Raw genomic sequence first — 26,913 nt, forward strand, 5'->3', positions numbered from 1 at the left:
ACAACAGAAACCAAAGAGAGGAGTTATATAGACGATCAAGTCAAATAACCGGAGATACAGAATTAATAGTACTGCACATGAACTTACTAACCCCGTCCTTTTCACCTGTACAACAGCTGCGCCCATTACGCGTTGGGATAAAACCATTTGTCTCGCCGTCGTGCCATTGTCTCTCGTTACACGTCACTGTACAGCTGACTTTTGCGATGACCACAGAAATTGCTAAAGGGTTCGTTGTTACATTGGTTGAAGTTTATACAGAATGTTTGTTGGGTTTTTTTGTGTGTTTTTTTTTTTCCTTCTTTATGTAAACAGGCACGGACAAATTTCTAGAGGCTAACTCCTCAGTCAAAAAAATAAAAATGAGTATATCTATAAAAAAAAAAATCCTCAGTGAGTTCATCGGTCCTTCCAACGACGACTCACACGTTTCGTAGCCATCAGCTTCAACATCCGATTCGTCACATGGTCAAGCAATTTGGGCCACAGTCTCAGTCCTGCTGAGAGAAATAAGGCCTTGGATTGCTCCTAAGGTATCGAGTGGTTAACAGCTACTCAGTGTTTTATTCCTTTTTTCCTCCCTCAGCAGCCACGGGCCAAGGCTTCCTTACAGCTCGACACCCAAGGCGACCAAGTGTAACCAAGGTTGCTGTGGTGCAGGTTGCTGTTTTGTTCATTTTTTATTATTTTAAAGTCATCAGTATTGTTGGTCTAGAACAGAGAATCACGCTGTCTCCGACAGGTCCACATGGAAGGAGCTAGCAAATCCTTTTGCGGGCTGAAAAGAAAGAGAACACACTTGTTAAGAAGACGGTGTCCCTTTACGCTTTTTACTCACACATTTGGCCTTAATTATTATGGAAACATATTGCATTCACTTGAAAACCTTTTGAATAATTTCTTTTTTTGGTTTCTTTTTTGGGCAATTTTTTTTTCTGTTTTTCAGACAATTTTTTTTCTGTTTTTTGGACAAATTATTTTCTTTCTGTTTTTTCAGACACATTTTTTTCAGTTTTTCGGAGTAATTTTTTCTTTTGTTTTTCACTCTCTTTTTTTTGTGCCTAATATTTTTCTGAATTATCAAGATACTTAGTTAAAAATAGTAAAACAAAAAAAAAAAACAGGGAAAAAAATTGCCTGAAAAACAAATTATTCAGAAAAACGGATTTTTTTGTATGAGCAATGTCTTTTGGAAAGTAAGTTTGTATGAGCGATGTCGACACCAACGTGTAAACAGAGTTGTGAGTTGTGCACGAGGAAAACTGGGCTCGTGCACGCTCTCCCGCACACGTTTAATAGGGGTTTTTTTCAAGTGAATGCAATACGCTTCAGTAACCTTTGTCCGACTACAACTTTTTGCTCAGAATATGATGAAAAAACAACTGTAGAGCATAATGATGGAATGAATGAGTGATAACACACATTTTAAATAATTTAACTTGTAAATTAATGGAATGAAACAGTATTTAGTGCCTCCTTAATAGATTTATTTCTATAGTTTTTATCATTTCTCGTCATCTCTCGCCTTGTGTGGGACCAAAACGGTTTAGTTCATGTTCGAATCAAGATCATTTCAACGAAAGATAAACAATTCAAAACCCCATATTTTAAATTTTACACTCTCTCTCAAGTAACCCCTGTAGTGCCATCATGAACACATAATCCCATTTCAGAAACAGTGTCTAAATGCATGTGTGCTATAATATTGTTGTTAAATATACATTTAAAAATGATTCTCTAAATGAATCATTAAAGGTATTGTGGAGGATGTTATTTTGGCTTCAAATTCTTTACGTAAGGCCATCGTACGTCCTCGTCCCTAGCTAGTTTTTGCTTGAGCACATTTCACTTACCGGTAGCAAGTGCAATCTTCTTTTGGAAAGTAAGTTTGTATAAGCGATGTAGACACCAACGTGTTGTGCACGAGGAAAACTGGGCTCGTGCACGCTCTCTCGCACGCGTTTAATAGGCGTTCCCTCTTGGCAGTAGGTAGAGTGTTGAGCTTGTGCATTTTTTCAAAAAGTGGAGAGGGCGTTTCTTTACTAAACCTTGGGAAAATCCTCCTCTATACCTTTAAAGCGGACATATTTTTACCTGATAAATCAGGTCATAGATCTCATAGATCAATGAAGTAAAGAACATTTGCTCCAAAAGAAGATGTTATAGGTTGAAATTGCAGCTCAAAATTTATTTTTGATCTTTACTCACTCGGTTTATAGACATTATTGGAAAAGTTATGCACATTACATTGTGCGATGTACCAGACATTCAATTTCAGCCAGATTGATTCTGTCCGTTTAAACTGTGTGTCAAACTCAAGGCCCGGGAACCAAATCCGGCCCTTTAAAGCTCCCAATTTGGCCCACAAGAGTAAGTAAAAATGTGTAACTCATCAACTAATTCAGTTATAGATATACATGTACCTCCAAATATCCATCCATTCATCCATATTCTCCCGCTTAGCCGTTTTCGGGTCGCGGGGGCAGCATCCTCAGTAGGGAGGCCCAGACTTCCCTCTCCCCGGCCACTTCCTCCAGGTCTTCCGGGGGGACCCCGAGACGTTCCCAGGCCAACCGAGAGACATAGTCTCTCTAGCGTGTCCTGGGTCTTCCCCGGGGCCTCCTTCCGGAGGGACGTGCCCTGAACGCCTCACTAAGGAGGCGTTCAGGGGGCATCCTAATTAGGTGCCCGAGCCACCTCATCTGGCTCTTCTCGATGCGGAGGAGCAGCGACTCTACTTTGAGCCCCTCCCGAATGACTGAGCTTCTCACCCTATCTCTAAGGGAGAGCCCAGCCACCCTACGGAGGAAACTCATTTCGGCCGCTTGTACCCGTGAGCTTGTTCTTTCGGTCATGACCCAAAGTTCATGACCATAGGTGAGGGTTGGAACGTAGACCGACCTGTAAATCGACCGGTGCAGACTCCGCATCACTGCAGACGCCGCACCAATCCGCCTGTCGATCTCTCGCTCCATCCTTCCCTCACTCGTGAACAAGACCCCGAGGTACTTGAACTCCTCCACCTGGGGCAGAACCTCATCTTCAACCCGGAGTACCTCCAAATACACAAATTTAATGAAACTGCACATTTTTCTCCATTGATCTCACAGTTTTCCCGCGCTCATATCACATGATGGCAGTCATTTTTAATCTCAGATTGTTTTAAGTATTCTCAATTTTTCCAAAATCCTACAATTTCCTTCAAATCATTGGCCAAAATGTCCTTTCTTTCACGTGGAAGTTCAAACTAGGTAACAGAAATGATGTAAATTGGTCGTTTTACCACCTATAATTTGTGGCCCACTTGGAATTAAACTGGTCCAGATTTGGCCCCTGAACTAAAATCGGTTTAAATACTGTAGATATCCACCATTGGTTTGCCACAACTTTCAGTCTGTGAAAACACCAGAAATCCCACAATGCAACGCAATGCGTGAAACTTTTTCAACAATGTCACTAAGAGATTGTTTACTGTAGAGATGGAAACTAACTTTTGAGAGGCAATTTCAACTTTTACATCTTTTTTTGAGGAATTTATCTTTGATTTATGGATCTATGAGGGCTACACTATATCTTTATCAGATAAAACCCCCAAAAACTGCGTCTCCAGCAGCTTTAAATACATTGCTGATGATGAGGCCATTCCACACCATCAAACAATGATATTTCTATCAGTACGACGCCATGTTATACCAAACTGATGATACAAGTGGAGACAAAAATATAGATAATGTCAAAAAGTGAATCGAAATAGAGAAAAGTTTGTAGTGTTGGACTGAGCCAATGTGGAGAGCATTTATCCCAACCCCCGGCCCCAAGGCGTACCAGATGAGCAGACGTGTAGGTTTCTATATTTGGAGCAAAACAGGCTCCAGCACCTGAAGGCTAAATAGCAATTATTTTCACACAGACACGATGTGCTGGAGGAAGATTGCCTGACACTGTTAAATCACAAACAGAAAAACTACAACACGCTTTTGGTGCTGTACGGTTACCTGAGAGACCGGCCCTCAGTCAGCATGCACTTTCATGGAGGATGGTGGTTAACATGGCCGTGACTTGACAGGAAATGGCTTCTGTACTGAACTTGTGTGACCACTCAGATGTTGATGATGACGTATTTTGTCTTCACAAGGATTATATGTTGTTAGCGATGTATCGATTAAAGAGATGTTCATGGTTTAGGTCAGAGCTGGGCAACTTCTATGACAGCGGGGGCCACAAAAATGTGTTAGTTTGATCGAAGGGGCCACATTATCAACATTCATGTCAGTGTTTAGAATAATGACTCATCTGAGCATTAACAGGAGTTTTTATAACATTTTTGTGTGTTTTTCTGTCATTCTGTGCATTGATTCTGTAAAATGTATGTTTTTTGGAGTCATATTGTGTATTTATATTGTTATTTTGCTTGTTTGTTAGTACTGTGTGTTTGCAAAGTCATTTTTTGGTGTTTCTCATGTCTTTTTTGAGTCATTTTGTTCATTTTTGTAGTTGTTTTGTGTGTTTTTGAAATATTTTCTATGTTTTTCTTGTCTTTTACTGTATTTCCCTGCAATGTTGTAATTCTTTGTACTTTTTAATGTGTTTTTGCTTTTGTTTTGTGTGTTTTTATGTCATTTTCTACGTTTACTTTGGGAGCCACATAAAATTAGACAGAGGGCCCCCAGGCCGCCAGTTGCCCATGTTTGGTTTAGGTATTCACAAGTATTCCAAACGATGTTATTTCTGACATAGGAAGAGTTTAAGAGCCTGATTTACAAACCCCAGAGATAGTGTCTGTCAAAGATGGAAAATAATACAAAGAATCTGTTTATCGTGTTTACCTCTAGCAAATATGAAATCAGAGTCACACGTTTGGAGAATAAATATATCAATTTATCGCACGGAATTTGATTTGCTAAATAAGAAGCTGTGTAGCGGGGACTGTTTGTGCATTTTTATGAAACACGTTTGACAGACAGGTGTTGACTGTCAGCTTTACACACGACGGAGGAAAAAGAGAACAGATTTTTTATGCTTGACATTTCTGGAGTGATGTTAATGAAAATTAATTAATAGTAATATCAGCTGCAGGACTTGTATATATGTATATATATATGTATATATGTATATATATATATATATATGTTACATTCTTTGTATTGTTTTAAAACTGTACCTGGCGAATAAAACTTTTTCTGATTCTGATTAAAGTATATTTGTGCCATCTTCTCCTGCCTTCATCTGCTGTTCTTCTTGTTTTTCCACAGCATTGACTTTCCCTTGCTTGTATTCACATTTTGTCACTATTTTTGAGATTTTATGATGAAATCATTTCCTTTTATAAATAAACAAAATTCCAGTATTTTTTTAAGATTAAATGTTTGCATTGTATTCAAACATAAAATCATAAATCATTAAAAAAAAAAAAAAAAAGGATTTTTTTTTTATGATAAAATAATATTCAATCTGGCAAACTCTGATTTCTTTCTTCCCACACAGATTTTTACTTTTGATTCATTTCTTTGAATGTTTTATACAACAATGTCCCACCTTTTCACATTAATACCTGCCTTTTATACAAGGAATATGAATAAATTACTTTTGAATACGCAAATTCATTCAGAGCATTTACATGCAGCTAGTACAGGTACAAGATAAAAATCATAAAGGTGTCTCAATTTGATATTTATTTAGGTCCAATATTGGAAATAAAAAAACATATATTGGATTATATCAGTGTACAAAATCTCCAATATAATATATACTGGGTTCTTTGGTTATATTAAGGTTATTTTCAGGGTTTTCTATCAGTGGTGTCTCGATCCGATATTGTTATCGATCCGATATTGTTATCGATCCAATATCGTCCAGAAAACTAATATAAAATTTTAACGGACTGCATCTAAAATCTCAGATATATATTATAATATATTTATTCAATTGTGGAATACTGTAGATATTATTTCGAAGGTTAAAATGTATGTAACCAATTGGTTGATAATAAATTGTCTATTTTTCTCATCCCTACTGTTACTGATTATTGTTTTCTGTTTGAGGAACATCACATGATCAAGTCTTTTCTAACATTCCACACTACAAAATAAGTCATAAAAGCATGTATGATTCATGCTGATATCTCATCGGATCGTTATTGGTCTATACTCAAGGATGCAATATCGGTATCGTATCGAAAGTGAAAAATTTGTATCGGGACATCCCTATTTTCTAATTGATTGTATTAAATTATAGAATATTCTTTAATCTTTAAGGTTAAAATGTACAGTATGTTACCCATTGGTTAAATGGGTAAATGTGCTCGTTTTTCTCTTACTGACTATTTTCATGAAGGATTTATCCTTTCAGCTTTTTCATCAGTCACATGTTAACATGTGACATCATATCCTTCCTGTAAGACTCTTTCTTCGTCTTTTCAAAGATCTTTTTGTGAATGACATTTCCACTTGACCATGTTTGACCTCATAGCAGACAGTTTCACCTCAGCCACAGCCACCCTTCATCGTGTCGTGTATTGATCCACAACTGAAGAGATTCTTTAGAACTCCTTTATATCAACAAATGAACTCCATTCATTGTAAGGAAGGAAAAAAAAAAACAGCGGTAGAGTCAGTGGTTTGCTTCACCTTTGGAGTTTTTCAGTAGGGAAGTCATGTTACGCTTGTGGATGAACAAAAATGTAATTTCATATCACAGTCGCATCCTTTCTTTATGCTTCACTAATATCTAATCTGTTTATTGGTGTGTGTGTGTGTGTGCGTGTGTGTATTAGCCATATTAGTGAAAATGGCTTCATAGACACATGCAATGTTGTGTGTTTGACCTTTACTTGTATGAGCATCAGGTAAAAAAGTAGGTTTAGAGGGGGAAATTTAGAAACAAAAACAAAAAAGAGGAATAAAAATGAAGAAATCCGGCCACAGCAGATTAGCAAAAGTCCAAATTCATTGTGTTTATTTTTGCAACAATAAGTCACATGATTACAAGCAGCATTTAACGTTTGGGGGGTGGGGGATGGGTTAGAATTTAGGGTTTGGAGATGGGTGGAGGGGGGTGGAGTTAGAAATAGACATACATTTTACATTCCACAAATGATATGATAAATTACAAAAGAAATAAAAGTAAGAAACGATACAAGAAAAACTGAAAAAATATGTCGAATAAAAAAAACTCCTTGAAAACAGAAGAAATAAATGTTGATGAACAACGTAAAAAGTCCAAATCAGAATCATCGTCTCCTGTTTTTAGTATCTGTACTGGACCTGACCGAAGTCGTAAGGTCCCAGGGAACTTTCGTACTGATACTCACAGAGAAAGGTGGGTTTGTACGGTAGGGTCCCCCTATCATACTCTTTCCTCTCTAGCGTGCTGGAGCTGTACTGCTGCTGTTGCTGATGAAGGTGATGGTGAAGGCTGTGGTGTGACTGTGACCTTTGACCGTCCTTGCCAAAGGTGGAGAATGACCTATCGCTGGACGAGACGGTGGACGAGGTCATGGTGAGTTGGTCGGTGAGGTTGACGGAGGAGGGTACCTCAGTGTCGGGGAGCGTGGCGTCCATGCCGGGGACGTGCAGATTACTGCGGTAGTCTGGCCCTTGGCGCCCGTCCGACGGCACGAAAGACGGCATCCAGCAGCGGTCGGAGTGGCCCAGGGCCTTGCACTCCTCCGTGCAGTTAGAAAACAGATCTGCACCTGTGAACAGGACGAGAATGGAGGATGAGGAAAGGCAGCATGACTATGACTAAAACCAAATCAAAGTTCCGTTCTCGTCTAGTTTCATTCAGATTAAAGTAGAGCTTCACTATTATCACTAGCTGCACATCCTCAGACTCACAATTCATCCTTAAACACTGAGAGAGAAAATAAACCACATTGACACACCACGGCTGCCAAAATCACACCCGGAAGCAAAAAATATTTCATTCCCAACTAAATACAATAGAACAATAAAGGCAAGCAGCAGTTGTGTTAATTACCATCATTTACAGGGTGTAGAATGAGGGGGTAAGAAAGATAGAAAATACACGGGGATTAGAAAACAACAGAAGAATGTTCACAATCATGACACCCTGCAGCCACTCTCGGCTCATATCCAGACCGCATTTGTGTTTCTCATTTTTTTTTCTCTCTTTCTTCCTCTGCTTTTTCAGCCCAGCGGGGACAATGCGGGAAAGCCCTCAAATGGCACGATTAAAGCAGGGGATGATCAGTTTAGAATGGAAGATGTGTATCAAAAGGAAAGGCACAGCCCATTGAAGACGAGAGGGAAACGAAAGCAAACAATCTGCAATTTGTGATTCCCTGAGGCTTCAGATCAAAGGTTCCTACAGATCTACTCGACCCATCCATTGGAGTCAATGCAGCACAGATCTTAACAACTCCAGGCATGTGGACAAGACAAGGCAGCTGCATATCTACAGTATATTGTATAATACTACTATTAGGAGTTTTATATGACAAAGTATGTCTCAATCTAACAATAGTTGGATTTCAGTTGAACGTTGTTTTGGGCTGGAGCCCCGTGACTCCCATGAAATCTTATCCCGAGAGACTTCGCTGCAGGAAGATGGACGCTCCAAACCTCCTTATAACACTCTGTATTCCTTGGTGGTTTCACGTCTAATGTGGCACTAATGATTTTTAAATCTAATTCTAACAAGAAGACATAGCCATGATTGTTTTAGCACGAAAAAATACTATGCCTGACAAGCAGGTGCAAATACACGCTGCAGTAAATGTTGACACAAAACACATCAAAGATGAAAAAAAGGCTCCAGTTAACCTTTCTAGTATAAGAAAAGAATTCAAACAAGAATACATAGTCATCAACATCCCCAGCCAGATTGGTTCTCACTATAACTCACAACCTTTTTCTAAATGTGCTAAATCTAAGAACTTAAACGGTTTCTAAGAAAAGCTGTCCCCTTTGAAGATACCTCAAACATAGTAAAGAAAAACGGAACAAGGGCAATAACTCCAGAAAAAATAATTGCGCACTTCTCATTTTCGAACTCCATCAAGGTATCAATATCCTGAAGCCACACAGCAAATGTGGTTATCCTATCTTAATTGGTTTCTGAGAAAAGTTGTCAGAGTAAAAAAAAAACGTAAGAAGGGCAATAACTCTGGAAAAAACAATTACACACTTCTCATTTTCAAACTCCATCAAGGTATTGATACCCTGAAGCCACACAGGAAATTTGGTTATCCTATCTTAATCGGTTTTTTGAGAAAAGCTGTCCCCTTTGAAGATACCTCAAACAGAGTCAAAAAAACAGAACAAGGGCAATAACTCCAGAAAAAATAATTGCGCACTCCTCATTTTTGAACTCCATCAAGGTTCCATCTTGAAGCCACACACCGATTGTGGTTATCCTATCTTAAACAGTTTCTGAGAAAAGCTGTCCCCTTTAACTTGGACGGACGGACGGAGCTCAAACCTATATCCCCCTTCCACACATTGTGGCGGGGGATAGTAAACATCCCGGTCTCCTCTTCTGTTTACATGTACCGCGCCATGTTTTCTCAGAGAGAAGTGGTCACGTGACCATGTGACGTTCTGTGACGTGTAATAGCAGAAAAATTTCTCCTCATGAAAGCTTAAAAACATTTGCACGTTCCTCTAAAAGTATCCATATGCCACAATTAGAGGATCATGGAAACCAAATGATTAGAATAAGACGGACCATTTTTCAAATACAGATCACATAGCCAACATTTATTTTGCACAAATTCTATCAAATGTTTTCTTTGTAATTCACACGTTACCATGATGTGCTACCAACTAAGATATAATACAATGAAATTACTACCTTGCTTATGAACTAAGATATAATAATGTGTTTATACAAGTTATATCTAACAGTGGAAAATACAACACTGCCAATAGAACTAACAACAGCTGGATTAACCTTGATGTAGAGACAAAACAAGCTGCAAACTTGTGTGTCCAAAAGAGACATTCCTGAGTGGTGACATTATGGATGAAAAGGGAAAAACCTTCCAAACACCTTCGAAAGAGGAACTATTCTTGAACTGGAGGAATGCTAACAACGTCTGGCAGGGAACAAGGCCAACACGAACAACGATAGAGAGGAGGAGGAATAAAAACAAGACAACACTGACTACAGATGAGAATACACACAAAAGGACTGTTCAGAACAACTCAAGAATGTTTGACCAGAGAGACATGTAAACCCATGTAAATTTGAGATGGTAAAACAGGGGACGGGACCCAGATAAGCAAACTGCTTCTCTCGTCTCCTTTTTCTGCATGTACAAAAAAAAAGAAAAAATGTAAAAAAAAAAGTTAACGTAACCATGTCGAAAATAAACTGAATAAATAAAATAAATTTAAAAAAAATATATCAAACCTGTGAAAGCGCAAACCTTCACCAAGTACCACATCTCTTCTTTGAGGGATTACAGTATTGGCAGATATCTGGATTATGGTACCATGATTATTCACACTTTAAAGGCTTGGAATAAATGTCTATACCAATTATTAACCATACAGTTGATTCAATTGTATGGGTACCTCCTTTTTTTCCCCAAAGATCAGGATAAAATGTATAATCCAGATTCAATCCAGATCAAATTTGTTGAGTTTATTGACAGATCTACTAAAGATTAGTCATTCTTTTTAAATATCACTAATGATGAGAGAGAAGAATTTTTAAATTTTTAAAACTGATCCAGAATCACTATATTGATCCGGATCAAAAGTTTAATGGAATCTTCCATGGCGTATGGTCTATCTTTGGTTAAAATGTTGTCAAAATTTGTGAACTGCTTTTGATCCCAATCCCACTAACAAACAAACAAATAAATAAATAAATATGATGATCTCCTTAAGGTTATTATGAACATCTCAACCAGAGCAAATGACTCGACAATGGTTCGACATTACTTTCATAAAGATGTGTTTATGCTTTTGTTTTTACTGGGGTGACCCTGGCTCAGGTGGTAGATATCGTCATCTGATCTAGAGGTTGGGGGTTTGATAACCGTGCTATACTTGTCTATGTGTTGAAGTGTCCTTGGGCAAGACGCTGAACCCTAAGTTGCTTCCAATGGTTGACTAGTGCCTTGCATGGCAGCTCTGTCCCATTGCTTTGGGAATTGGTGAATGAGCTGATATTGTAAAGCGCTTTGGGACTATACCCCTGTGCTAATAAAAGTGCAATATAAATCAAGTCCATTTACAACCTACTGAAAAGGTTAACAGGACTTACTAAGGGTTAGTGCAATAAAAGCATTATAGGCTTTTCACTTTTAGTACAAATATTAAAATAACCTCAATCTTCTACTACACGACTGGTACTAAAGCGAGAAAACTACAAAGACCAAGAAAAGAAAGTCTTTGAGTCTTTGAATCAATTTATTTGGTATGCCAAAATAGGAAAAGTGCCCCCACTGTGTTGAAATCTCTTACTTCTTACTCTTGTCTTTGTTTTAAATTCATCCAAAGGTGCAGCAAATCGAGATTCTGTAATAAGCAAAGGAAGGAAACACTGCAGTGAACCAAAAAGCCTGAGAGTAACTCCAGAAACTGAGATATTTCATCATAAGAAGATGGAAAGAGGTGAGATATTTGAAGGGGTGTTGGATAAAAACTCAGGAAATAGACAAATATGACCTTAGAATTTAGCTTCAACCACAAAAACAAGCATTTGGACAAAGACATTTTTCCTTTTTCATCAATTGAAGACTTTTGTAGACTCACAAATTTGGACGAAAAGCACAAAAAGGTGGAAACATGAATGAGTTTGGAGAATATCAATGTTAAGACTTAAACACACCTCAACAAATTAACAATATGTTTGGACTATACTGAAAAACAACAGGTTAACATAGGCAACGGGTGGGCCCTCGGTTTAATTTTGCGCGGCCCCCAAAACCAAATTGTAATTCATACTGTATGAAGCCCAACATAACACACAAAACTCCAGAAACACAGCAAAATGACAGCAAAATGCACAAAATGACAACAAAAGTACACAAAATGATAACAAAGACACACTAAACAACCACTTAAACACAAAAAGACTACAAAAACAACAACTTACAAAATGATTCGTAAAACACACAAAAAGGCAACAAAAATGTGCCATAATGACAAGAAAATAGACCAAACTAATTCAAAAAACCACAAAACAAAACACCAAGAAAACCCACACAAAATCACTACAAAGACAAAAACCCTTTGTTCTTTGCTGTATTAATGCTCAGATTGGTCATTATTGAAAATTCTACTATAAAATGTTGATAATGTGGCCCTCGGATTAGACAACAACATTTTTTTTGGGCCCCACTCTGATAGAAGTTGCCCATCTCTGTCCTACATGGGTTTCAAATGTGGACTCGCATCTTTATACAATGTTATAAAATCAGAGCGAACTGAGCCCAATGTAACCCGTGAAACATGAATATCCTTTTTGCTGCATTGAAGGAAGAGTTTGGAGCTGGGACCAGTGTGGCCACACACAGCTGATTATTTCCCTCCCACTAGCTGATCGACACTCTGCTGAATAAATAGAACAGCTGCAGCGATAACTGACCATAAAACTACATTTCTTCACCCGCCTCAATTACTTTTTTGCCAACATAATGGATTTCACTGCTTTGGGAGAACATCCAATCTGGCAAATGTGAAGGTGGTTGTGCATAACACATGAATATTTAGTTGGTTTAATTGCACTGGTTTAAAAATGGAATATTTGGTTTGTTTTGGCTGATAAAGTGAATGATGGTATAGTGCTGCTCCATTATATAAAAAATTATAATTGCAAATATTTTAGTCATAATTGAAATAAAATTGTCAACCAAAAACCTGTTTTTTTTTGGTTTTTTTTGTACAAAACCAACTAAAATATATTATTTAAACAAACAATAGAATCCTTCAAACACTAAAATCAAGTATGTTCACTTTTGCACAAAACAAAAGACTTTTTACACGTGATGTGTCTTTGCTCTAGATCTTCATCATCACACCCAAAGTGATCCCAGATGAGAGAATTTGACTCTCGTGCTTGTTTGGCTGCGTTTCTACAGCCATGTTTCAAGACGGCGAGCAACAACTTTCTCCGCGTTGGCCTGCAGGCTAGGCTAACTTTAGCTTTGAGAGGGGCGGGGCTCAGGAGCTTGCATGCGTGCATTAAACAACTCAAAGTTAGTAATAATTATCATTTTTTCTTATGTGTGCCAAGCTTAATCTGAAATCGTGGAAGCTTTGTTTAATTTAGCAAGCAAAACAAAAAAAATAAAATTCTAGATTATGTTATTTTGGTAATTGTTGAGTGTAATAATCAAAATTGTGATCGAAATTCGATTAATTACACAGCCTTAAGTGATGGAGTGGTAAACTCTATGAACAGCGCTAAGAATTCCAATATTCATGCAGTCCAGTAGTTACTTCAAAATGCCCTGACGTTTACCCTCAGAATGAATGTCTATTCATGAAGACTTTAAGGGTTAGACGCTTTGAAATCAAAGTATTTCTGTTAATTCCCACTACAAAGTTAACCTTTGCCCTTTTCAATGGGCTTTTCACAAATTAATTTCTCCTTCTGACGTAAACCGGAGTTGACCTCCTGCTCTTCAATCATCAAAACGCATTTTGTGCGAATGAATGGAGAGGTTTATAGCTTCAATGTATGCACTCCTATAAACAAATCAGTGGGAATATTGATGCAGACGTAGAGGTGGAAAAAGCCAAAGCTCTCGTCAGGTGGCCACTCACTGCCAGGGGGATTGAGAGGAATTATTATTATATATTGTTAAGGAAGCTCATGGGTGTGTTGTTGTGCTCTTCAGATTATGTGTAAATATAGTTTGCAGCCTAGTGTTTACCATTATTTCAAGATGTGTGCCTTGACTCAGTCAGAGGAGGAAAGTAATGGATTACACGTACTCACGTTACTGTAATTGAGTTTCTTTTATGGGTACTTGAGTACGTTTCTAAATCATTGTCATTTTTCTTCGACAATAACTTGACTCTGACTAATTATAAAATGTACATGTGAACAAAAGCTCAATAAAAATTTATAGATTTTTTTAACTAATAAAAACAAAACTATAATTTCCAATTAAAATTCATGTGATCAGATGGTTTTACACATTAGTCACATCAAATCTGTCTGTGTGTATTTCAATAATATCATTCCATATTCAGTTAATTAATGGTAATTAAATCTTTAAAAAAAATGCTTTATATTTTAGTCAAATATAATCTTAATGTCATTTATTTCACTAAAACTAGACTATAACTGAAATAGTCCCGGTGATCAAATTTTGACTAAAACTAAATGGCATTTTAGTCAAAAAAACCTTGACTAAATCTAAGTCAAAATGAACAGTGGTGTGAGCATTCACTACCAGAGGAAACAGTAATAGATTACTCAGTACTCACATTACTGTAACTGAGTTGCATTCATGGGTACTTCATGGGCATTTCTAAATCAGTAGTTTTACTAACACCGTGTAACTTTTGGCCACTAGGGGTGCTAGACTTGTAAATTTCACAGCAAGCGCCCCTAGTGGCAACAAGCACAACAGCACTGTGGCAAAAATCAACAAACAGTCAGTCGGGCCAGCTTCCCTTGTCTTTTGATTGTGTATGCAGACAGTAGTTGCCGTCGCCCTCCTCTCCCCGCCACCAGAGGCTCGGAACTCCTCGCCGCGTCGGTGGCGCTCCCCCCTTACTCCCTGACATTGCTGCCGTCGTCGGGAGTGGGCGCGGCGGCCGAGGTCGGGGCAGACGGGGGATGGGCGACCCGGCGTGCACGGGGCGGTGTCTGGCGGAGGGGGCCGGGTCCTGGCGCCAGCTTTTTAGCTTCCTCAGAGGCAGTTTTAATACTATAACATAAAAATAGTAGCGAAAGCCTTAGCCCAATGAGTATATCCGAGCCTGTGGTCACGTGACTGCCGTAAAGTGAAACGTTCTCCAGGCATCCATTCTCCAGGTCACATGACCTGGCCAAAGACGGTCCGTCTCTTCCAAACTTTCATAGTTGGTATTTCAAGAGGGAAGCCCCGCTCAGAGCACTGATACTGTTGAGTGCTGAGGAATCATTTAAAATAACTCATGTGGATCAACTCTTTAGGTCACAAAGTCAGCGGTGTGCCTATAAGTATGTTTTAAAAGAAGTAATTTGTTACATTTCTACACCCAACAGTTACTGAATAACTTATTTACTAATTATTGTTTAATTATTTTTTTTTTTTAATAATGATCAACAGACATTAAGACTCAAAAAAAAAAAAAAAATGACCAGACAACAATCAAATGCATCACATCATAGCCGACCAATATGAATAAACATATTGCACTGTGCCAAAACAGCATTGAATAACGGTTATTTTACCACTTTCTTCGTTTCATGGTTTCTATTTATTACCTATAGCCTGAGAACTTTTAATTTTTACTTTGGATTTAATTAATTGGTGTTATTTTATTTAAAAAAAAATATTGTACATTTTGACAAACCTTTTATTTTATACAGATGCCTTTGTGGAAAATAAATTAAGATTTATTCTTTTCTTCCTTTTTAAGTTTATACATGAGATATTTACTGAATGCAAGGGAACTGTAGCAAGATTTATTACCAAAGATGAATATGGGGGGTGGAAGTAACTAGTAACTTATACTTTGAGTACTATTTAATTGAGCTACTTTTTACTTGTACTTGAGTCCAATTTCAATCAAGTAACAGTACTTCTACTTGAGTAGGATAAATCAGTACTCTTTACACTTGTGCAAAAATAGCACCTACACAAAGGTTTTTAAACACACACACACACACATTAAAACATGTATTTAACACAGGGATGTGTAAAAACAAATGAGTACATAGACAGGCAGGCCATGTGTGCATGACACCGATTGGCTGTTGATCCCATTAAAGCTCTGTCTCACTGTCTCGTCCTCAGGCAGGAACCAAAACAACCACCAGAACGAGGACTGGGAATGACAGGCCCTGCCAGCAGCCTGGGCTCTCATCATGACCTCATCCGGCAGCAGGAACACACACAGACATCCACTCTGACTCCCTGACACACACACACACACACGGGGGATGTACACCACACCACACAATACGGAAAACAATCTCCTTGCTAATAAGCAATCAGCACGTTTGTTCATCTTTCTCCCTGCACTTCCTCATTCCCTCATTACATCTCAGCGAGCTCCTGGAATCCCTCTTTGCTGTGATTTGTTTAATTGCGCTGCCTGAGACACGATCGGCAAGAGGGAGCCACGGAATGCACAGAAAACAAATTCACCAAAAACATCTGATCTGGTTTTATTTCACCGACGTTACCATCAATCTCTTTCTGCCGTTATTATCTTCTGTCACATTTAATACCGTATGCTCGTCCATCCATCTCTCCCTCCCCCTCCTCTTTTTCCTCTCCACTTGCCTAAAAAAACTCTTCTCTAGGCAGAGGCAGGGGTGATTCCAGCTTTCTGAAATATCCAGGGCTCAGCCTGGAGGAAAATAGCAAATGCGCGTGCGGCAATATTTTTCGTATGCTTTATTGCGCATGCAAAATTTTTCATAATAATTTACCTGAAAAACCAAATATGCAGTTTTAAATAACTACCTCACTGCTTATCCCCAGACATCATGTTATTTCAGATTAAAGTATTTTTCATCATTCATTTAATTTGTAGAGCAGAGATGGGCAACTTTTATCAGAGTGGGGCCCACAAAAATGTGCTTGTCTGATCCAAGGGCCACATTATTAACATTGATATTAGCATTCAGAAAAACGACCAATCTGAGCATTAATACAGGAAAGAACAAAAGGTTTTGTCTTTGTAGTCCTTTCATGTTTTTTCTTGGTTTTTTTTTTTTCATTTTGTCTATTTTTTTGTAAATATTATGAATTTGTGTTGCCTTTTTGTTTGTTTTTCAAGTCATATGTGTTTTTGTTACATACTTTGTGTTATTGTTGTCTTTTTGTGTATTTTTCTGTCATTTTGTGTATTTTTCTGTCATTTTGTGAAATTTCATTGGCATTTTTGTGTGTTTTTGTAGTCCTTTTGTATATGTTGTGGTTTTTCTATTCATTTTGTGCTGTTTAGTGTATCTTTGTTTTCATTTTGTGTACTTTTGTTGACATTTTGTACATTTCGCTGTTGTTTTCTGTGTTTCTGGAGTTTTGTGTGTTATGTGGGGCTTTATATCATTTCCAACTTCATGAATTACAATTCAGTTTTTGGGGCCGCACATGTGGCCCCCGGGCTGCCAGTTGCCTATGTTTGTTGTAGAGTATGTTGTTTAGGGTGATCGTATTTTGATTTTTTCTGTTTTCCCCTCTCTTCTCTTAATTGTCTTTTTTACTATTTTGTATATGTATGTATTTATATATGCATGTATATAAATATATCATTCCTTATCCATATTTGTCTATTATTAACGTGTTATTGTCTCCTTCCTTCACCCTGTAAAAGCACAATACCATTATTATAATTATTATAATATCACACACACACACATTCACTGTATTATAATGTATAATATTTGTAAATATAAAATAAATATAAATCTATGGTAACCTGTCAGCATTTGTGTTGTATGTGGCAAAATAAACAAATCAATATGGGAGAAAAAGCCCAAAGTGGTGCATTTTGTACAACTGTTAGGGTATATCGTCATTTTGAGAAAAAAAAAACTCAAGTTTTGGACCATATTGCCCAGCCCTACTTTGTTTTTCATCCAGAGTTTCAGAAAGAATCCAGAAACCAAACGTCAATATTTGGACAGCAGCAGAGGATGACAGTAGAGCTGCAGAGGCTGTGATGACTGAGTAAACCAGCGTCCTCTCAGGGCCAAAAACACAGCAAAGATGGCTCTCACAATATTGAGTTCAATTGTTTTGTACGACCATTTAAAAAAAAAATATTGATTACGTAGCAACAGTGCAGGGAGAAAAACCTAAGATGACAACGTTGACCAAATGTCTGCTCGATTAATAAATGTTTTCCCTGGATGAGCGTTGATTTATGGTTTTTATTACGAGAACTATTCTTTGAATGAAATGAGCTTTGTTACATCTATTTTGTAATACATTTCTCAAAGGTTTTATCTTTATTTAGTCTGTTTTATGATTGATTGTTAAACTGTAATCTATAGTACATGCAGGTACAATAGATGCATATGTTTTTAATTATTAAAGCAGACAAGCAAGGCCATCTAAGATCAAATCCAACACAGAGTCAGAGAAGATAGCCAACACGGTCCATTGTTAATAGATTACAGCTCATTTTCTCAGATACTCTGGTTTGTTTGGTCGAGTCTGTTTAACTGAAAGATGACTCAGCAGAAAAGTGAAAGCAAGGGAATTCATTTAGAGTGATGTGCATTTTCTTTACAGCAGTGTTTGCCCTATATACCATGAAACATCAATGTTAAAGAGCCGAATCTTTGCATTTAATTAAGACTCACACAACCCGTGACGCCATTACTCTGGATGCAGTACAACAAGGGACGCAAACTCAGCAAAACTCACCATAAACACAGCAGGTTTCAATGGTTCTAACCCTGGGATCGGGAACTTTTATCACAGCAGATGCCATTAGGGATGTCCCAATACGACTTTTCATTTCCGATATGATACCGATATTGCCACCTTGCGTAATGGCCGATACCGATATTGATCAGATATCAGCATGAATCATACATATGTTTTTTTTTAATTTATTTTCTCTCTCTCTCTCTCTTTTCTTTAATAACAATAATAATAATATTGACTTATTTTGTAGTCACATCAGCATTTAGAATCATGAGTGATTGTTGCATCACGACAAGAAAGATCAAAGGGTTTTGTGTGGAGTTTTGTACTATTCTTTCTCTTATTTTGTGTATTTCTGTTGTTGTTTTTGGCGTCATTTTGTGTATTTTGGTGTGTTTTTATTGTTCGTTTGGACATTTTATTCATTTGTATTCACCTTGTGTGCTACAGAGTAATTTTTTGAATATCTATTATCTTTTTGTGTATTTTTTGTTTATTGTCATTTTATGCAATTTTCTATAATTTTGTATGTTTTTTTATGCCATTTTGTGTTTTGTTTTTTTGCTGTGGTTTGAGTATTTTTCTCTCGTTTTATGTGTTTTTGGAGTCATTTTGCCATTGTGTATAGGTTAGGGACTAGACTTAACGGACTAATATGAACCGGATCCTGTTAATGAGTGACTTATATTTACACACTATGTTATGATTTGATTATTTTCACTTTTTTGAGGAAATTTACTCTCGAGAAGAGACGCCTCTGAGGAAGACTGACAGTTGGCAGTCGAAACATGTCAGGAAATCAGTTAATTTCAAAGTTATTTTTTGAAACAAACTTTGTCTGAATAAATTAAACCTAAACATACTGTTTTTTTAAAAAGTAGAAAATAAGAACTTGCTGGAATGGGATTTACTCAATTCATATGCTACTAGATTGATGACGATTTATTGAACGTTGTTCATACTTTCAAAGCACCTAAAATACCTCAAAGAAGAAGAAGCAGCTAAAAATATAAACTAAAAGATGAATCCTAAACCAAAGGTATTTTCTTCTTCTTTACTTGGTTTTGTTATTCCGTGCTTGTTTGAGGCTACCACCCAAATGAGCCGCTGTAGTAATCGTATGTCATTGTTCAGCCAGTTTGGTTTCTGTGTGGAAAGTAAAAACCAACACAGAAGAACGTGTGAAATTCTTCAACGTTTTCCTTTCCAATCAAAGTAAATCCCTCAGACTCCCCTGGTGTGAAAGCAGCCGAAATTTGTCGAGAGCTGTTGGAGAGTCTCTGACCTAAATTGCAATAGCTTGGCCTCGCGGTTAAATGCTTGTGTGCTCGCACCAGTCATCTGCACATTCACCCTGAGTGCTGCCTTTGGGCTTTTCTATAGGCACTTTGGTTCCCCCACCACAGTGTGGAATTATGTACCCCTATTCATATCCAAACTGACCTTGTGGCTGAATGTGTTTGTGGGAAATTAGGGTCACAGTGGAAAAGTGAAAAAGTCATTTTTTCTAGTTATTTCCTTAGAAAAAACGATTGCTCCAAATCCCGTGTTGACTGTCCTTCTAGTCTGACGGAGGACTGTTGTTGTAGCCACTGCTCACGGATCATATTACCAAACGCATCCCCACATCATACTTAATGTGCTTTTTGTAGGTCGTTTGAGGCTGGTTGGAGCAGATGTCCACTGATATTAAGTCTCTAGATAGAAAGGATAATACGTGTGCTAGTCGTGGACAAAGCTTGTTTATACCATACCCTGGAATTTGCAGAGATTTGTGTCGGTCTTACTGCCCGACATTACACTTGCTCCCTCTGAGCCAATGAGAGTCCTTCTTTTTTAACTCTGCCATCCGTCAAGGCATTTCTTAAGATCTAATGCAGGAAACTAGCTATAGTCTCTTCAACTAGTCTTGCCGCTAGAGATTGATTCATGTTACAGGAAGAATGCAGATTGATTGATTCTCTTTTTAAAATAGGTTAGTGGGTTTTTTTTTTTTTTTTTCCAACTCGTTTTCAGCCATTGATTTTGTATTGATTTTTCTTTAATCTCCACCACTTTTAGAGCCTCTGGTTTTTCTTTGTTTAAGTACAAATTACCAGAAAGGATCAGCAAACTTCAAACACCTTGATGATGAGTGTTTTTAGCAACTCTCACAGCTGTTAGTCAAATAATTTATTATAGATAAAATCATAGCATAAGCCTCATAGATCAACCCATCAAACAGCATTTCAAGGAAAAGGAAGGAAAAAGTAAAAATTTGCAGCTTGACTGTTTTCATATAAACAGTACCGTTTGTTGAAATGTCTGCGCATTGCATTGTGGGATGTCGGTGCGGGTGCGTAGAAGTGTTTTTACTTCATTCTGATGTCACAGGGAACAAACTAGAACAAAAATGTCTGGTGAAAAATATAATAAATTACACTAGGATTGAAGTAAAAACACTTTGCATCCGTCTACGGAACTGCACCTCCCACAATGCAATGCGCAAGATGGTCAACAAATTAAGTGTTTACAAGGGTACAAACAAACTTTCACGCAGCAGTTTCAACCTTGTTCCGTTCTTTCTGAAGTGCATGTTGTTTGATTCAATGATCTATGAGGCATAGGGCTGGGCGATAAATCAACATTCAAGATTAATTGAGCTTTTTATTTTGGCGATATAGAAAATTCCAATTTTGATATATATATGCATATATATTTTCTATTGCTTATTTTGTATCAAAATACTTGTTTAAGGAGTCGCTGCTCTTGCTACTTTTCAGAACAACATGAAAAGCACAGTTAGATGGATTTCTGCGTGCGTCCTGACCCAGATTTACCGCGAAACAAGCCACGCTACAGAACTCACTCACACTTGCTGTCTCTTAGAGGAGAAAAAGCCAAAAGCGGCACATATTGTGCAACGGTTTGTTAATATATGTGCTTGTGTGGCATTTTGTATCAACAAATTTAACCCAGAATTGTCTTTCTGGTCAAACTGTATTTGAATTATAGTTATCAAGATGTACAGTATATCCTATATCGCCATTTTAAGAAAAAAAAATCAAACATCAACAAGGATAAAGGTTAAAATTGTCGCTTTAAAGTTTGTTTTTTTATCCAACGTAAACAGTCTGTTGAAATTGTCACGCATTGCATTGTGGGATGTGGGGGCGGGTGCAGAGAGGTGTTTTTACTTCATTCTGATATCAAACAAACTAGAACAAAAATGCATCAGCAAATTTAACCCTGAATTTTGTTTTTGGTCAGACTTCATTTGAATTTAAGTTATTGAGATTTATATCGTATATATTGCCAATTTGGGAAAAAAAATATTGTGATACAGTATGATTTTTGGTCCATATCGTCCAGCACTAATACGCATACTCTATGATTTTAAACAATGATCAAGGGTAGCAGCTTTAACTAAGAGCTATTTGCGCTTGTTCTCACTCATTTTATCTTTTTATCATCACCACAATAAAGTAATCGGGTTTTCCAACATCTCTGGCTTGTGTCAAAACTCCGTATTCTACATTTTTCTGACAGCTCCCTGACGTGGGGAAAGTGCTGCACGGGGGCCGCCACTAATTCATAATCAGCCATCTAATACACCGTTGCCACAGTGATTTAATTGTCCCATTTGTCACGGCTGTTGTTCTCACCACAACAAACGTCATGATAATGATCATTTCCAGCCTCCCGCCCGTCACGCAGCCTTCCACAGCTGATCGAATGTTGCTCACATGCCAATTTTCATCCTCCTGATGAATATTTCATCCTCTCTTATCTGTCACCTTTCCTTGTTTTGCTTGCTCCCCCTCTTGCCACTATCTCCCATTAGGATGATGAGAGCAATGATGAGGGAAACGGTGTCTAATTTAGAATGTGTGTGTGTGTGTGTGTGTAAGAGTAGCAGCTTTCAATCAATACACCAGTGGTTTGAGAAAAAAAGCCATTTGCTGACTTTTTAAAGGTATTCACTGTTATCCTAGCATCCAGAGGTGAAAGTAATGGATTACAAGTACTCATATTACTGTAATTCAGTTGTTTTTATGGGTACTTTTTTTGAATATTCTTCTAAATCAGTAGTTTTACTTGTACTTAAGTGTGTTTTAAAAGAAGTAACACCATTTATTACATTTCTACACCCAACCAATACAAAGTAAATTATTAGTTTTTGTTTTAAAATGATCAATAGACAAATGAAATGACCAGACAACAATCAAATGCATCACATCATAGTCGACCAATCAGATTAAACGTAATGCACGGCCCCAAAACAGCATTGAATGAAGGTTATTTTCTCAGTTTCAGAGTTCATAAATGTAGCTATACTTAAAGCATGATCATTGTTTTTTTTTTTTTTTTTGAAAAAATTATTGTAAATTTTGACACAAACCTTTTATTTCCAAAAGATTTGGTCTCTTCCTTTTTAAGTTTATACATAAGATGTTTACTGTATGCAACGGAATTGTGGCAAGATTTATTACCAAAAATGAAAAGTAACTAGTAACTATTACTTTGAGTACGATTTAATTGAGCTACTTTTTACTTGTACTTGACTATATTTTCAACCAAGTAACAGAATTCCTACAGCTTTTTTTAAATACTTTTTATTTGAAAGCCAATTTAAGACAAACTTCACAGTAAACATAATTGGGGGTAAAAAAAAAAAAAAAAAAAAAAAAAAAAAATCAATCAATTACATATGGTTAGGGGAAAAATAAACAAAAAACGGACTAAACTAATCAAAATCACTCCAAAAACTCAAGATAACTACAAAAATAGCTAAAAATCTATAAAACAACAACAAAAATACAAAAAATAAAAACCATTAAGAAAAATCTTTGTTGGACAGGACATTTTTGTTAAATTTACATTTTCCCATGTTGTTTATACATTAAAAAAAATAAATAAATAAATAAATAAATAAAAATGAATGTTACCTTTTATTTTGAAATGTGAGACTAATTACAATTGTAAAATCATACTTATTATGTGTTAAATTAGAAGACTTTTGAAACATTATTTTAAGACATTTTAATGACAATGATGGCCTTATTTTTAGATTCATGAATTTAATGCCTTTTAAGACTTTAAGGATCCGCAGAAACCCTGAGTAATAGCACTTCTACTTGAATAGCATATATCAGTACTCGTTACACATATGCACATATGCTAACCTCCCAATGCATTTACCCTTTGATTTCAAAGCATCTGATTTTCTAACGTGTCAGCCGCGTGGCCGAGCGGGAAGCAGGTGTGGTTGATGATATGCCAACTGGAAATGGTTTTTTCACTTCATCTGACATATTCTGTGTGTGTGTGTGTGCGTGCGTGTAATCCCGTGAGGAATTCTTGCCTCTAACCCTTCTCTGATAATTGCTATGCAAAGGTTCTCGAAATGAATTACTGATCAGCCGAGTGTTTCAGAGAGCCAACGTGTGGGGGAGACAGAATGAAGGATGAGACCCTGCCACAAAAACCATGTGTACGCCAAACATAGGCATGTGGCCCTTGGTCTAATTTTGTGCGGCCCCCAAAACAAATCCCCAAAAATTACATTTCAAAATAAGTGCCAAAACACACAAATGTGTGCAAAGTATACAATTAAAAAAGTTAAAAAATACACAAAATTACTCATAAGACATAAAATGACGACAAAGACAGACACAAAAACCACTTAAACAAACAAAATGACTACGAAAACACGAAAAACAACAACACATTACAGAATAGCTTCAAAGACACACAAACTGTCAACAAAATTGCACAAAATTACAGGAAAATAAAAAAAACAACAACCAAAATAAAGGAAATGACTCCAAAAATGCACAAATCGACAACATAAATGTAGAAAATGGCAGAGAAATACACAAAATTACAACAAGAACACAATAAAAAATATCCAAAAATACACAAATCGAAAGCAAAATGCACGAAGTACATAAAAATGCAAACAAAAAAAAAAAAAAAATACACAAAATGACTCATAAAACACAAAATGACAACAAAGACATACAAAACCACTTAAACAAACAAAATGACTATGAAAACACAACAACACATTATAGAATAGCTTCAAAGACACAAACTGTCTACAAAATAACAAGAAAATACAGAAAACAACAACCAAAGTACAGGAAGTGACCCCAAAAACACACAAATCGACAACATAAATGCAGAAAATGACAGAAAAATACACAAAATCAATAAACACAAAATGACAACAAAGACAGACACAACAACCACGAAAACAAACAGAATGACTACGAAAACACAAAAAACGACAACACATTACAGAATAGCTTCAAAGACACACAAACTGTCAACAAAATAACAGGAAAATACAGAAAACAACAACCAAAATATAGGAAGTGACCCCAAAAACACACAAATCGACAACAGAAATGCAGAAAATGACAGAAAAATACACACAATTACAACAAGAACACACAAAGTGACTAAAGACTGACAAAACAACAAAACCACAGACAATATTAATGCTCATATTAATCATTATTCTAAATGCTGATGTAAATGTTGATAATGTGGCCCTTGGATCAAATACAATCACATTTTTGTGGCCCTCGCTGTGAAAGTGTTGCCCATCCCTGGTGTACGCACACACACAGTTATAGAGAAGGAATGCAAGCACGAGCGCGCGCGCACGCCAGTTGTTAATAATGTAAGCGCGTGTGTGTGCACATGCAGCTTGTGTGTGTCGCTCACAGAACCACTGATCTATACTTATTCTTGGCTCGGGCTTTTGTAGTTTTGGTGTTGAGTGCTCGCTCTATTATTCACTGCCCACAACATGCATCGTACATGAGATAAAAAAACAACAACGCGCCCATTCTTATGGAATAATCAGAGGCACATACAGTATGCACACAGATACAAAAGAGCAATGGGTATATGCTCATATAGAAGCACTATGGATATCTGGCCCGTAGCCAAGCATTAGACACCACTTCCCTCTTGGTGAATCAAATCTCACTTAAAGCTTCCCTGAGCACCATCTCCAAAGAGAACCTCACTTCAACATCCCCGAGCCGCGCATACTTATGGACGGAACACAACACACACACGAGCAGAATAAATGGAGGCGTTACACGCACACAAACACCTTCAGTCCAAGTTTGTTTACCGAAATCTGCGAGACTCAAGTGTCTCTCTCGCTATCCAAAACACTAGTGGTGCAATATTACCTCCCATGGAGTGGTAAGCTGTTCCCTCCTAAAGGCAACACGAGGAACAAATGTTGGTTTTCTCACATGAAATGCAGAGAAGAGCACCAACTGTGTCATTTCTCTAACCAGTGCCAAACACACGCTGCACATGGCCAAAGAAAAACCAAAGAGAGACACATGATTGGCTCTGATAAACACTGTTAGAAACCCAGCGATGAATTATTCAAGACAATTTCGCAAGGTGTTTAAATACAACCCCAGGCCTGAGCACAAACATCACGTCTGGAGTCAAACCGTATTGAAGTTTGGGTTACCTCCAGCTGAGCACAGGTTAGGCCACAAGGAACATCTTGATGCAGGCTATGTTTCCTGTTTTCTGTTGATGTTTTTTAGGTCTGCTCTGTTGGACAGCTCTGCTAAAATGCTTGAATAACAGCCAGAATTTGCAGATATCCATAGATGGCTTTCAGATGGAGGGCTGCCAACCACTGAGTGCTATAATTGACCACGTGTGTTAAAATTTATTTTAAAACTGCTGGAGATGTTTGTTTTTTCAACAAAAAGATGTAAAAGGTTGTATTTGTATTTGTTTTTATGATTTTTGATTTATTGATCCTTCATCAGATTATCATTATTTTAGAATAATGAGCGATCGTTGCATCAATGAAGGAAAGATCAAGGGTTTTTGGGTGGAGTTTTGTCTATTTTTCTCTTACTTTGTGTATTTTTCTCCTATCTCGTGTGTTTTTGGAGTTCTATTTGTATTCATCTTTCATTGTTATGGAGTAATTTTTTGAATATTTGTTATCATTTTGTGTATTTTTGTACATTTGTTGTTTTCTTTTATTTGTGATTATTGTTGTCGCCCTTTTGTGTTTTTTTTTTTTGCTTGGGTTTGTGTATTTTTCTGTCATTGTATGTCATTTTTCACAAATATTCCTGTAAAAAAAAAATAAAAATAAAAAAATAAAAGAAGGAGCAAGTTGGCACGTTTCAAATTATTTGACCTTCACGGTTTGAGCAAGGGCAGGAAGTGACTTCATTGTTCGTCACGTTGGCTCACTTCATTGATAATGTTGAACACAGTCAACCCTAATGAGGGGCCATTCCCCGTCCAACACCAATGTGATCCGCTCCATTTGTATTCCTAGCACCAGTATGATATTTGGCTGTCTGAGGTCGAAACAGGCGCTTGCTCGCACTGCGCCGAGCGATCCT

The 26,913-nt window shown here is 37.2% G+C and overlaps 1 protein-coding gene across 4 annotated transcripts in view; it reads right to left on the minus strand.

Moving 5' to 3' along the window:
* Positions 1-282: 282 nt before the first annotated feature.
* Positions 283-26,913, minus strand: part of LOC114466419 (protocadherin-10-like) — a 37,788-nt gene continuing 11,157 nt past the window's right edge. Inside the window, exons 4-5 of one of the 4 annotated variants that reach the window (XM_028451856.1) lie at positions 7,533-7,693; positions 283-778 (exon numbers count right to left, since the gene is read on the minus strand). In XM_028451856.1, the coding sequence (XP_028307657.1) occupies positions 725-778; positions 7,533-7,693 (215 nt within the window). In that variant the 3' untranslated portion in view covers positions 283-724. Of the gene's footprint in view, positions 779-6,078; positions 7,694-26,913 lie in introns of those variants that run through there. The other 3 variants (XM_028451851.1, XM_028451863.1, XM_028451850.1) reach the window with 3 other exon arrangements.

Source organism: Gouania willdenowi, chromosome 1 (genome assembly GCF_900634775.1).
Source record: "Gouania willdenowi chromosome 1, fGouWil2.1, whole genome shotgun sequence".
In the NCBI taxonomy this organism is placed as follows: Eukaryota; Metazoa; Chordata; class Actinopteri; order Blenniiformes; family Gobiesocidae; genus Gouania; species Gouania willdenowi.